A 14887-nucleotide genomic window follows, 5' to 3' on the forward strand; every position below is an offset into this window, starting at 1 on the left:
CTTAAATAACAAGTAATTACATATACATTTGGTATATGGTAGAGCATAATCCATTGGCATCTGAACGTTGTGGTATAGCTGTAACATTTAGGGTGTGGAAGCATACATTGTCAAGTGAGAAGACCTGAGTTCAAACCCTAGCTCTGTCACTACTAACAACCTAATCTTAGAAATGTTAATCACATTCTCCAGGCCTAATTTTCCTCATTACAATTCAATAAGAAGGTTTATAAAACATCTAGAACTATGTCTAGAACTTAAGACACCACAGACATTAAACATCTCCTTTATATTTATTTTAGGTTTTGTATGCAAAAAGCAAGTTTTCAAATTTTGTTCACATAGGATTCTTAATGGCATGGATTAGAAATCAAAGAAAACAAATACAACATATATGAAAAGTTCTGTGTGGCTCAAGAAATTGCAAAGAATGCTTTAGATACAGATACAGAAGATGGGCTAGAACCCAGAGAGGCTACATCAAGATTTCAACCCAAGGTTGGACATGGTGACACATATCTGCAATGGAGGATCATGGTTCAAGTCCAGTTGGTGCAAAAAAAAAGTGAGATCCTATCTCACAAGATAAGTAATCCCAGCTATGTGGTAGGTAAAGAAGAGAGCAATCCAAAGAAAATCTTGGGCAAAATATTTAAAACTTTACCTGAAACAATAAAGCATATTGTTAATAAAGCATAAAGTATGTGGCTCAGTGGTAGAGCACTTGCTTAGTAAGTAAAAGGTTCTGTGTTCAAACTCTAGTAAAAACAAACACCTCAGAGTAGTTTGTGAATGATGCTCTTGTGAATGATGGCTCTGGACATTGGTGCTGCTGCCAGCCTGGTGGCCAAACTGATTCTCCACTGACTGTTTCTTGAACTTCTTGCTCCACCACACCACCACCACCACAAAGCAACAACTGTGCACAAAAGATCAGCTTGGCCACATTCAGGGACATGGCCTACCACTCTAGCTGGGGTGGTCAAGAGGCGCCTCCAGACTTCCTGGCCTCTGTCGTTGGAATTGCTGGAAATGTGAAAGGGAATTCAGCTGTCAGTTGGTGAATGACCACTGTCCAAGGTCTCTTCACCATTTCTATAACATGTGGCAACATGCCACACCTGTTAACTCTTTGATGGTGTGGGGTTCTTTTGGGAACTCTTCTCAAGCCTAGTCAGCTGTTTTCAAAGGCTATTTTTGACATTTCCAATCTTTCTTCTTCTTTCTTCTCTATTCTTCTACCCAGAATGCCCCATGCCTGGCATTTCCCAACCATAACTCCTGGAACAGCACAAATCTCTTCAATTCCTCAAGGCTAACTTGCTCCTTGCTCAGTTCCCCAGGTGTTTTCCCACCATAATCACATCTGCCAGATATTATGATGAATGTTTTATGTCTCTAGTGGTCGGACCTTCCTCCCTGTCTTGGACCCAACAGGAGGCCTGTTTTAATTCTCCTGGAGCCAGGCTAAATTGAGCCTTAATATATTTGTTAAACCAATCATACATTTCTCAGTTGTTATTTTCTCTTTCATCACACTGTTGATTCCTGTTACAGACAGGAGGTAACTACATTCAACAACAACAACCAAAAAATTGGGGATAATCCACTTGAATCTGCAAAGTGTAACATGTCAGGCAGGTAAGTCATTATTCTGATTTAGATACAGTTGTATCTATTTTCTGTTCCAGAGGCTGTGTTTCATTTTCTCTCATATAATGATTTCACAGGAAGAAGTTGTGATACAGGATTCTACCTTCTCCAGATCGGGTGGGGCTCCGGGTCACCTGCACTGTCAAAAAAAGAGAACCAGATACAGAGGCGGGGGGGGGGGGGCAGCAGAGGTGACGGCCCTGCCCACAGAACGCAGGCCTGTCAGTCCCATCCAAAGCTCTGCTGAGTCCCCGGGGCGTCCCCTCCCTCACTGCAATGACAGCTTCTGGGGTTCAGGTGCAGGCATCCCTGCTGGCTGGCTTCCCGGGAAGAGGCCGAAGGTGGCCGTCCCCCCCCCGCCTCCCCGCCCCGCTCCTCCCCGGTGCGCCCACTCGCCCGGCCTCCCTCCCGGTGGCCCACTGGCCGCCGGCCCCGGTGCACTCAGTCATCCGCGCTGACCTCGGGGCCGCGAGGGGCCGGCACGTGACCGAGAAACTTTGGCAGTGAGGCGGCGGGCGGAGGCGCGGGTGGCGGCGCATTCCCGGCGGCCGAGCTCCCCCGCGCGGCGGGCTCTGCGGCGGGGAGGCGCTCGCTCGCTCGCTCGCTCGCCCCGCACCGCGCGCCTCGCCGCGCTGTCTCGGGCGTGCGGGTGCGCCGGCCGCCGGGAATGCGCCTCCGAGCGCCGCGCCGAGTGCGGAGCCCGCGGCAGCGCGCGTCCGGCAGGCGGCGGGGTCCAGCGCTCGGCCCCGCCTGCGCGGCCAGCCCGGCGGGCGGCGGCGCCCAGGGACGCCCGGGGCCCGCCAGTTCCCGAGGCCCGCGCTCCGCTGCCGCCGGCGGCCGCCGCCTCCCCACTTTGCCCGCTCCGAATCTGGATGGGAAGTTGGGGAAAATGGGCAGGGTCGTGTTGGGGTGGATGGCTCTCTTCTGCCTAACAGGTAAGAGTCACTTCCTTCCCAGAGGAAGAACTTTGTATCTCTTCCCGCGGCGGTGGGGTCCTCACCCCCTCCCGCATTTCCCTTCTTGTGGACGGCTAAAGCTGCTTAGCGGGTGGTACATGGGGGAGGAGGCTGAGTGTGAGTGAATGTGTGTGTGTGTGTGTGTGTGTGTGTGTGTGTGTGTGTGTGATAGAGGCGCGGGGTGTGGGGGGGGGGAGCCCGTTACACATGACATGACGGATGGAGATGCAGGTGTTTGACTCATTGGCGCTATGAAGTGGTTCTTTAGAATGTGCATATGTCCCCTCCATACTACCGTTCTTCAATCTCATCCTGAGTCTATAATGCTCTAGGTCTTGGGAAAAGCTGGCCTGAAAAAAAAAATAAAATCAAAGCACGGAGGGGACTGATTGATTAAGAGGACTGATTTTTCTGAAGGCTGGAGTAGGGGAATGTCTCCCCAATTCCGACCCTAGAGTAACAGGGAGGTGGCTGGGGGGTATTTTCTGTGGCTCCCTGAGGGCAAGGGGAGAGGGTAAGGAGATGAGGATTTAGGGCCTGTCTCTGTCTCACTAGTATCATTTGGAGAGTGGCCCCCATAGTGAAAGGAGAAACCCCTTTCTAATAGTTGAATCCCCCTCCCCCAGTAAAGGGAATTTGCACAGAGGCTCAGAGGCACCCGGCTCCTCCTCAACACTGGAGTCATGGGTCCAGCTGGACCCCTGGAGTCCCCTTGTCCCTTTTGTGAACTTTGTTTCCATCCTGCCAGGGCTAGGAAAACCCCTTTTTCAAAACTAAGTCAGTTGCTGTTTAAGGAACAAGTGGGCTCCTAGGGTGGCCAGCTCTGGGAGATTCACAGAGCAGTCCTCCCCTGAGAAGGGCTTAGGAGGAGGAGGGTTTAGATAGCTTGGCTGTTGGCAGAGGCAACTATTCAAAGGGAGTTGGAGATAGTGGGAAGTAGGAAAACAGGGTGTCAGAAAGGCCAGGAGAAGGGCAGAGACAAACAGGAGAAAAGGGCAAGAGCACTTCAAAAGGAAGAAGTTTTGTCTCCTCTGGTGGCACCTATCATAAGACCTGGGGGTGGGGGGGGAAAGGATCAAGTCATTAGGGAAAATCAGAACCACCTTAAAATATCCAAGGCAAGTCTCTGAAAAAGGATAAGATACATTTGAGAGGAAAGGCAGGCAAATATCCTTATTTCCCTGAGTTTTGGAATAAATTATTGATTGCTGACAATTCTTTTTCTAGTCCAAATAAAAGGCTCCTGACATCACTCTTGCCCCCTTGCTGGGCTTAGGCTGTGGGAAGCACACTCAGCAGAGTTAGCCTCTTATCTTGGCTGTTCTGAGTTCATCCCTCCCACGCTAGTCAAATATGAATCATCTCTAATTTCAGGGTTTGGCTGATCCATGCTTTCCCCCCACTCCTCTGGCCTCCCATTGCCTTCCACTGCCATCCTCACTGATTCCAATTCCTTGATTTGCCTATATTTCTTAGTTACCATCTCTGCCAGAGGAACTTAGCCTGTATCACCACCTCCCCCAAATGAACCACCTTTTAGGAAGGGTCCCAGTTTAGAGCTGCTTTCCTGGACTCCCTGTCTCCCCCACCTTGCAGGTCTAACCAGAAAGAGCACTCTGGGAATTTTCAAGGAATAGAACATATGGCTTCTTTTGATGGCTAACAGCTTCTTAGGAAAAGAAATCCTTTCAGTGAAGGGGCCACAGGAAATCTAGCTTAGCCCCCTAGGTTTATAGAATCGAGGGCCCAGAGGAACAATAAGTACATTTGTTGATTCACTGGGGTTGATCCCAAGTCTCCCAGACCCCAGGTCAGTTGTATTTACACGCTTCCAATTTGCCTGTCTGGTTTCTTGTTGGAGGGTGTTTTGCTTTAATTTTCATTGGTGGGAGGTGATGCTTTGTCTGTGCCTTCTGCCATCTGCACCTGGCAAAGCTGCCTCTGCCCGGAAACAGGCAACAGGTTACTTATCAGGGCCATCTCATCTGCCAGATATCTGGGCTTTTGCTCTGCAAGTGGGGCTGACTTCTGCAACACCACTGCCCACCCCCTGGCATCATCCTCTTATCGGATCACTGCTATCACAAGGTGTGGATGGACAGACTGCCTCTCAGCCTTTATAAAGTAGAGGAGCTAACAATGGCGGCTGGGTGGGGGCTGAAGGAGAAGGAGCAGTCAAGGATGAGAGGTATTCAGACTCATTCTTCACAGGGAAACCATGCTAGGGAAGGTAAGAAATGTTAGTCAAGCTCAATCAATGAATTCCCTCTTTGGGGGTGGTAGAAGGGGGAGGGAAAGGAAAAGACTGATTAAAAATGAGACAGAACCAAAAAAAAAAAAGCCCTACATTTATTTTCCCTCTTCCCTCCCTATTCTGTCTCCCTCCCTCGCTCCCTCTCTCCCTCTCTCTCCCCACCCCTCCTCCCATCCACCCTCCATGGTTTCTCTTTAACACAGGCTGAGTAATTTCTAATCAACACTTCAGGGTTTTTTTTCCTCAGGCAGCAGCAGCTCCTTCCTTGCCTTTCATTGCTGAAATTCTGTATTTCTACTTGCTATATATTTAGCCTCATGATTTCGTATTGTCATTATGTTGCTGGTTCCTGCAGTAGATTGGTTGGTTTCCTTGTTGTTGTTTTGAATAAAATGTAATGCTTACCAGCTGCTATTTTAGCAACAGGTGCCATCTAGCAATAAGACTTGAAAGAGGGCTTATTTGATCTTTGTTCCTGGATATGGATGGTGTTTGGTCTTTTCCTGGCAGCAGAGGCTGTGAGAAACACTGAAGCTGTGTTGCCATTCTGGGAACCCACTCTCTGAGCAAGAGATGGGTTTTCCTGGAGTATCTTTTGAGTGTCTCCGTGATGAAGATTGCTTGTTCTGTCAACATTTCTTTTGGCACCCCTTCATTCATCTGTTTATCCATCCATAATACAGGCAACATCTTGTGATTTTTAAGCATGGTGATAGGTGCTGAGGATAAAGGAAGAAAAGCATAATCTTACCTTCAAGATGTTGTCAGTCTAGTCAGTGATTCAAACAAGTGTTTGGGTAATTTTGTTGTGGTGGTCGGTGGTCTCGTGATTAGAACCACATTAGTACTATAGAAAATGAGGAGGCAGTCAACCCAAAGCAAGGATTCTTAGCCAAACCAACTCTGAAATGAATTCCCAGAAGGGGGTAATAGCTGAGCTAAGACTTTTATTCCCACATAGTCAATGAGTTGCTTCCAGTTCCAGGCATTGTGCTAGAACATGTGTAAACCACTGCTGCGGAATTCAGCAGGCCAGTCTGGTGGTTTGAGACACCAGTGGAGAACTGTGGACTCACAATTGTGGAGTATTAGAGTTGCATAAAAACAGTAAGAGAACTGAACTAAGAATTGTGTGGTGCCTTGATGGGGCTCCTAACCCAGCCTTCAGGGGGCAAGGAGGTATTAGCAAATGATGGTTTCTTGGACTAGTTTGCATCCAGGTAGCCACCTGGTGATAGTGTGGCGATGGTGGGTATGGAGAGTTACAGTGCTGTTGGTACTGGGGAAGGAAGAGCTACTGTTAACCTCTACTTCTTTTATTATCTCCTTTCCTGTTCTGAATAGCTCCCAATTTCTCTCCCTTTGTTCTGTCATCCTTCCCAGAATGACCTTGTTCATACTAGGACATCTTCTTTCAATTTTTTTTTAAATCACTGCCTTCTTTATGTGCACAATTGCCTTGTCTGCATGCTTTTCTCTGAGCTAGAAGCAGAAGCTTGTTTCAATAGCCTCATCACTCCTTACAATTTGGGCATATGATTCTGCTGGTTCCATTGTGAAGACATGAGTATTGGTCTTAGTGTACGCATGAAGTACTATGTAAGTACTTAGTGCTTGGTATAATGTTAGTACTATTAGAATGAGGACTTGGTTAATGGGTAGGTCCTTGACCTAGGAGTTGAGAGTTGGGTTAAACTCCTGTTTTTTCCATAAGTAACTGTACAGCATGGGCAGGTTTGTATTTGATCATCTGTTGAAGGAGGTGATTTCCAAGGTTACTTTTAAGCGCTGAGATTCTGAATTTCAATTTTCTTTTCTTCCACTTAATTTTGATGAACTGTATGTCAAAGCTCAACTGGCAGGCTCATTCTTCCTTTTATAATTCAGTCAGTGAAGGAAACTGAGGGAACCTCAGGTGTCTTCAGCTTTTTTATCTCAATGATTCGAATAAAAAATGCCAGCTGGGAATGGAAATCTCTTTTTTTTTGTCAAAGTGATGTACAGAGAGGTTACAGTTTCATACTTTAGGCATTGGATACATTTCTTGTACTGTTTGTTACTTCCTCCCTCATTCCCTCCCTCCCCCTTTCCATCTCCCCCACGAGTTGTTTAGTTGGTTTATACCAAACAGTTTTGCAAGTATTGCTTTTGTAGTCATTTGTCTTTTTATCCTGTGTCTCTCAATTTTGGTATTCCCTTTCACTTTCCTAGTTTTAATACCAGTATATACAATTTCCAATGTACTCAGATAAGATACAGTGATAGTGCAGGTACAGCCACAGGAAGGGGATATAAGAGGATCATCAACAATAGAAGCTACAGTTTCACATGGCATGTTGAAAGTAATTACAACAGTGATATATCAATAGTTTCCATAACATGGAGTTCATTTCACTTAGCATCATTGTACGCATTCATAGGGGCATAGCTATTAGGCTCTTGTGATCCTCTGCTGTGACTAGCCTAAACCTGTGCTAATTATTCCCTATGAGGGAGACCATAGAGTCCATGTTTCTTTGGGTCTGGCTTGGGAATGGAAATCTCTTGAGATAATTTTCAGAAGATCCAATGGAGTAGCATCATTGTCCATAGAGTTCTCTCTGAACAATTATTTGTGTTCATATTTAGGACTGGTGGAACAAGGCAAGTATTTGGGACTAGTTGGGTCAAATTCTCCAGCCAATATCGATCTAGGATGTCCCTTCTAATCTGTAGAACAATGACCTCTTTGCTCCTTTTAGTGTTTTCTTTTCCATTTTATCAGGAATATCAAGAAAGTTATGACATATGATAGTTATGCTACAGTGTTTTTCTCTGTTAGATGGATTTCCTATACATTATCCTATTTGCTTCTTCTAAGTAAGGTTGGTATTGTGAATTTGTATTTAAGATCAAGATTCACAGGAAATAAGTGATGTGTCCAAGTTTATGGTATCTTATTGATTAAAAATGTAAGAATGAGTATTTTACCTTAATATTACCTGGCTATTCCAAATACTTAAATCCAAGGAAACATTATTTTTCCGGTAAAGGTGGCTCAAAATAGAACTCCTGACTTCAGCATATATGATGTTTATTATTGGGCTTTGGGCATTGAGGATGAGAGTCCATAAAACTTGGAAATGAGGCAGAAAAAAAGTGAGAAAGATTGGCTGTTAGTAACCCCTAATTAAATCCTGAGATATATAGAACAGGAGTGAATGAGGAATATTCCAGCAAGGCACAGGAGGTCAGAGGCTTTACCCCAGGGACAAAGGAAATGCTGCTGGCAATTTGGGACTAGTGGTTGGGACCAGGATGTGGCTGCAGCATATGAATGCTTAAAAATCTTTTCTGAGATAGTTTTTGGCTCTCTGAAAATGAAAGAAAGCATTTGGATAGCTAGAGTTCTTTATGGGCCAAGAAACGAGGAAGAACTCGGAAGAACTCAGAAGAACATGCTGCTTCCTCTGTTTCCCTTCAGCGTCTGGAGCTTACAGGAAGCAGCACTCTGGATTAGGGAGTGAGACCCTAACTGGCAGCAGGGACCTGCATCCTCACTCCTCCAGTGCCCTGGACTCACTGGGAGGCAGGCGTAGAGGCAATGGGCTGTGGGCTAGGTTCTAATTGGATTTCAGTGCTAGCTTAATGTTTTACCTAATTCCCAATGGCTTTATTATTATTGTTTTTATTGTCAAAGTGATGTACAGAGAGGTTACAGTTTCATACATTAGGCCTTGGGTACATTTTTTGTACTGTTTGTTACCTCCTCCCTCCTCCCCCCTCCTCCCTCCCCCTTTCTTTCTCCCCCCATGAGTTGTTCAGTTGGTTTACACCAAACAGTTTTGCAATTATTGCTTTTGTAGTTGTTTGTCTTTTTATCTTTTCTCTCTCAATTTTGATATTCCCTTTCACTTCCCTAGTTCTAATACCAGTATATACAGTATCCGGGGTACTCAGATGAGATACAGTGATAACGCGGGTACAACCACAGGAAGGGATACAAGAGGATCATCAATAAAAGAAGCTATGGTCTCACATGGCATGTTGAAAGTAATTACAACAGTGATATATCACTAGTTTCCATAACATGGAGTTCATTTCACTTAGCATCATTTTATGCGTTCATAGGGGCATAGCTATTAGGCTCTTGTGATCCTTTACTGTGACTAGCCTAAACCTTTGCTAATTATTCCCTATGAGTGAAACCATAGAATCCATGTTTCTTTGGGTCTGGCTCACTTCACTTAGTATAATTTTTTCTAAGTTCTTCCATTTCTTTATGAATGGGGCAATGTCATTCTTTCTGATAGAGGCATAAAATTCCATTGTGTATATGTACCACATTTTCCTGATCCATTCGTCTACTGAGGGGCATCTGGGTTGGTTCCATATTTTAGCTACGACAAATTGTGCTGCAATGAACATTGTTGTACTGGTGGCTTTAGTGTGTTCTTGTTTGTGGTCTTTTGTGTAGATGCCCAAAAGTGAGGCTGCTGGGTCATAGGGGAGCTCTATGTTTAGCCTTCTGAGGAATCTCCATATTACTTTCCAGAGTGGCTGAACCAGTTTACATTCCCACCAACAATGAAGTAGGGTTCCCTTTTCCCAATGGCTTTAAAATGGAAAGCTAACCTACCTTGTACTACTGGAACAGTACTTTGAAATTAAATAAATGAAAATAAAACTCCTATCACAATGTTGGACACATAGAAGTTTCCTTAATATGAGCCCAAGCTAGGCGTATTGGTCAGCATTTTCATGTTACATCAAGCAAGCCCCAAATCTCAATAGCTTATTACTTAGCATATACTTAGCTCTTGCTTATAGGTTTGTTTGTTTGTTTTTGTGCCATTTCTGGGGCTTGAACTCAGGGCTTGGCACTCTGCCTAAGTTTCTTTGCTCAAGGCTAGCACTCTACCACTTGAGCCACAGCTCCACTTCCAGATTTTTTTGGTCATTAATTGGAGACAATAGTCTCACATATTTTCCTGCCTGGGCAGATCTCAGCTTCCTGAGAAGCTATAATTGCAGGTGTGAGCCACTGGGGCCTGACTCTTGCCTGTGTTTTGTGACACCTATAGTGAAGTGCAGGTATCTGTGGACTGGTTAAGCTTGATGGATTTGGTTCAGTATGCCTCCCAATTCCAATACCCAGAATAGAAGAGCAGACTCTATCTGGGCATATTGTTCCATAGTGGAGGGCAAATGCTGGGAGGAGGGTTTTGGCGGAGGATACAGAAACAAACCACACACGTACCTTATAAGCTCCTGTTTGTACATGTCTAATGACATATCCACTCATCTACTTAGTGCATGGTCTGTGAAGTGCTAAGTATAAGCTGTCTACAGAGCCCAAGGTAAGGGTAGGGAGGGAAGAAACAACACAACCTGTCAGCCTGGGTTAAGTTATTCAAGTCCTTACCATGTATCAGTCTTCAGAAGCCTGCAGAATGGGGCTTATTATCAATGGCAGAGACAGATGACTGAATAGGAAAGTCTTAGGCAATGGGATGTCATTCTGTGGGGCACAGTTATTTTAATAAGAGCAAGAAGAAGCTTCTAGAGGCAGTGATAGCTAAGCAAGTCCTAAAAGATAAATGGGTGTTTGCAGAAGAGTGAAATGAAGGAAGCAAATCTACAAAGGGAACAGAGGCCAAGAATCAGGCAAAGGCACATTGGCTTCTGAAAACTGCAAGCATTTAAGTATGGTTGAAGCATTCTTGCTGCAGAAGCAAAGCAAGGAGGATTCATGTTGTGGTCCTGGAGGCTACAGAGGGTCTTTAAGGAGCCAGAGAAAGATATTTCCATTTTAACCATATCATTTGGACCCAGTGCAAAGAAGGGGTTAGATATATACAAGACTTATAACGGAAACCAAAAAGAAACTTTTCCTTGCAGAAAGCAAAGCATGATGCTCCAAGTAGGAGACCCTTGGAGAAAACAAGACAAGATATCATAAGACCTAAGACTACATGGTGGGTGCCACAGGTCTGAATGGGGCTGAGAGAAGTAGACACATTGACCAGGGAGGGGTGGTAGAGGAATAGGATTGGTTTGGTTGGATGTGAAGAAGTATCAAAGATGCATCCACATTTCTGGCTTGGGATATCTGGGGATACCATTAGTGAACATGAATGAATATAAGAGGAGAAACATGTTTTGTTTTGTTTTGGGTTTTTTTTTTTTTGCCAGCCCTGGGGCTTGAACTCAGGGCCTGAGCACTGTCCCTGGCTTCTTTTTGCTCAAGGCTAGCACTCTAACACTTGAGCCACAGCGCCACGTCTGGCTTTTTCTATATATGTGGTGCTGAGGAATCAAACCCAGGGCTTCACGTATATGAGGCGAACACTTTACCACTAGGCCATCTTCCCAGCCCCAAGAGGAGAAGCATGTAAGAGAAGAATGTGAGGGTCTCCTTGTCTCCCCTCCCCTCCCTTCCCTGTTCTTCCCCCTTTTCCCCTTCCCCCTCCCCTTCTTCTCCTCCCCTTCTTCCTCCCTGCTTTCCTTCTTTTCTCCTTTCATCTGTCCTGCTTTTTCTGTGGAAAAGGTGACTCACCTCTTTCCCTTCCTTTCCTTTCTCATCATTTTATTAAAGATTTTATATCTAAGAGACCCTAAAATGTAGTAGCTCACATGAAATAATTTCTTCTATAACAGTCCAGATTTGTAGGTTCATGTCTACCATTCCCATATGTGGCTTCCCAGTCCATTGAAGTCATAGGCATTTCTCAGCAGGAGGAACAAGCAGCAAGTTGACTGGTTCTCCATTACCTTTGTCCTAAACCTAGTCATGTGGCCACAGGTAGCTGCAAGAGAAGCCAGAAAATGTAATCCTTGGCTGGTTTGTCTAGCCACATTAATACTTGGGATGTTCTATTACTAAAAGTGACAGAGATGGTTGGTTCTCCATCTTTAGCAGAGTAAATTTGAAGTAGTTGCATAACATCCAGATGGAGAATAAAGTTTTGCATTTGATTCCTTAGCTCAGGAGATTGAGCTCTTATTAGGAGATCTAGGCAAGAAATACAGATAACAAGCTGATAAAAGTAACAGGAATTTTCTCCTAGGAGTATTTTTCTTTTTGTCCAGCTATCATGGATGGTTGGTGCATCCCAGAAATTGGATCCACTGGAATGAACTAGGACAATATTCAAAGTACCTTTGCATTGCAGGATAAAGACTGACCTCTTTTTTTTTTTTTTTTTTTAGCACTGCTTTGGTCCCATTGGGGCATCATGCAAGCCAGCTAGACATTCACCCATGAGTTCATTTCAGATCTGTAAAGAGGCAAATCAGATGGAAAGAAAATATATATCTGCCTTTTATCTATACAGTGGTGGCAGAGAAAGCAAGGCTTAGCTGAGCACGGAAAATCTCTTGATAAGTGGCAAGCTCTGTGTGCACCAGCACCAGAGTCATTGGCAGCAAATAACTAGGCCATGAGCAAAGCCACCTGGGCTAGGGCAATACTGTATTGCTATTTACCAAAGCCATATGGGAAAAAGGGAACCCTTGTGAGGGGCATACATTCAAGAATGCTACCATGGTTTTCTTTAAATGGGTTGTCATCCTAACCCATATGTAGATCAAGGAATCCAGAACTGTGGTTACAAATGAGAGAAAAGTGATTCCAGCTAATTTAAGCAGAATACAAATTTCTTGGAAGAAAGATGATTAATTCACAGAAGCAATGGTAAAGCTGGAGAACAAGGCTCAGAAAACCGGTAGGCACCATGGCAGTAGCCCTTAGTCTTAACTAAGACTCAAGTTTATGAAGAAGATGAATGGCTCTGTTTCTGGAATTAAGAAGCACCCCAGGTGCATTTTCTTGGTCATTAAGCCTAGCTAGGTCAGAATTTCCCAGAATGCATGGGTCCAACCTTGACAATGTACTAAGGGATACGCAGCCTTTCTTCCTTGTTTGGGCTTTGGAGAAGTCTTGGTGGAGAAGTATATATACCTTCTCTTCATAGGCACTCAGAAAAACTTGCCTATTCGTTGTCTCTGAAAATGCCCTAGGATATTGTGATATGTTCAGATATGAAAAAAACAATGGATTCCTTAAAGAGGACTAACTAAAAGGCAGGACAAGAAAGATTATATTGTCATATTGAATAAAGAACTATTTTAGTAGTCTAAGTGCCAAGATATGGGCACTTTATCTGTGAGTTATCAAATCCTACTATGGGGAGATGAAGAGTTAAGGGATGAGAGAGCTTTATAGAAAAATTCTGAAAAAAAAAATGCCTGTTTCCAATGATAATTTTCCATGACCTTTAGCAGCAGTCTTTGTTTCTCTAAAATGGGGCTGTGCTTATCTGTCTCAAAGATGTTGGCAGAAATAGCTTACAACTAGTGGGGGAAAGGAACTTGCTTTGAAAGAAATGAAAGTGCTAAAATAAGAACTGCTTTGCCTTAGAGTCTGCTTTTGTTATTCTCACAAGAACACAGCTTGTCATATATAGAATCCCTTTCTTTACATGAGAGTTGGGGCAGGACCTTGTTTTGCCACATGTGGAGAGACATTGTCTATACTTGGAGCTGATCTCGTCTACCCTATGATGGGTAGGCACCTACTACTCCTGGGGATTAGCTGAGAGAAGGGGCTGCTGCTCTGAGCCGCCACTTGTCACCCTTCTTCCCTAAGTTGCAGTTCAGAATCCATTTTCTGCACTAAGGTCTACCCATGAAGACAAACCCCTCAGCCTTACACGTACATGTGTTCATTAATTTGTTGATTCAGTCAATAATTTTTGAGCTCTATCTATATTCTGTGACTTTGCTTGTATACAGGTTCACTAAATCTTGATCACTGCCCTCAAAGACATTGTTGTTAAAAATCAAGTTTAGGGCTGGGGATATGGCCTAGTGGCGAGAGAGCTTGCCTCGTATACATGAGGCCCTGGGTTCGATTCCCCAGCACCACATATACAGAAAACGGCCAGAAGTGGCGCTGTGGCTCAAGTGGCGGAGTGCTAGCCTTGAGCAAAAAGGAAGCCAGGGACAGTGCTCAGGCCCTGAGTCCAAGGCCCAGGACTGGCCAAAAATAAAAAAAATTTAAAAAAAATCAAGTTTATATTACATTTAAGTTAGGAGCTTGTCTTTTACAAAAGAATCAGTGATTCCAGAACTTACCATAGTGTTTTGAAATATATTTTTGGTTGAGTTAAAGAGGATCGTCAAAGGCAGAGTTTTGGGAGAGCAAGTCACGTGTGCACATGAATGCGTGTGCACACACATAACACACACATTCACACACACACTGTCTTACAATGTCTGCAAATGTAGGAAGCCACCTATGCCATGTAGTGTGTTCCTTCATTCAGAAATTCTTTAATTTTTGTTTTTGTTTAGGAGGTCTAATTTTTACGAACGTGGTATACAAAATCGAATCCTGCCCTTTGATTTAGAATTCTTGTTCTGTCTTTTGCTCCCTTTCCTAAGATGGCCTTCTTTCATTTTCCAGAATCCCTGCTTTAATTTGGTGGATGTAGCACAGATTCCATCTGCACCTCTGCATTATTTTTTCCTGTAACAACTTTAAAACTCAAGGTTTTAATCAAAACTAAGGTGTAATCAGTGCCAGGATTCAGAGTGCCGGCTCTACTGTTGTACCAGCAGTGGCTTTACCTCTGTGTCCTTTCAGTGTTTCTCTTTGATTCCAGGAACTCATTCAGTTATATGCCCTTCTATTTACCAGGTGAAGGGAATACATATATGACATACTTATGGTCAAAATATGGGAACTAGTTCACTGTGGCTGTAGTATGCTTATGGCCACTCATGGAGAAGGCCTTGCATGCCACATCAAGGCATTTGGAAGAGATACACAATGGAGGCCTTAAAGCAAGAAACTGATGGGATTGGATCATAGGTACGTTAAAAAGAATATTCTAGAAAAAAATATGGAGAGTGGATTGGATTGAAAGTATGGAAACCATTTAAGAGTCTATCAAAAGCCTAGGTGGTAGTGAAGACCTGTGTAAATTGATGGTTAAAAAGCTTTGGGGCCTGTCAGTCTAGATTTGAGCTTGACCATCAC

The 14887-nt window shown here is 44.1% G+C and overlaps 1 protein-coding gene across 1 annotated transcript in view; it reads left to right on the forward strand.

The window, feature by feature from the left end:
* Positions 1 to 2320: 2320 nt before the first annotated feature.
* The window catches only part of Ildr2 (immunoglobulin like domain containing receptor 2), a 59767-nt gene continuing 47200 nt past the window's right edge, over positions 2321 to 14887 (forward strand). Inside the window, exon 1 of the mRNA XM_048358184.1 lies at positions 2321 to 2588. Coding sequence (XP_048214141.1) covers positions 2321 to 2588 — 268 coding nt within the window. The remainder of the gene's footprint in view (positions 2589 to 14887) is intronic.

This window comes from Perognathus longimembris, chromosome 11 (assembly GCF_023159225.1).
Source record: "Perognathus longimembris pacificus isolate PPM17 chromosome 11, ASM2315922v1, whole genome shotgun sequence".
Lineage (NCBI taxonomy): Eukaryota > Metazoa > Chordata > Mammalia > Rodentia > Heteromyidae > Perognathus > Perognathus longimembris.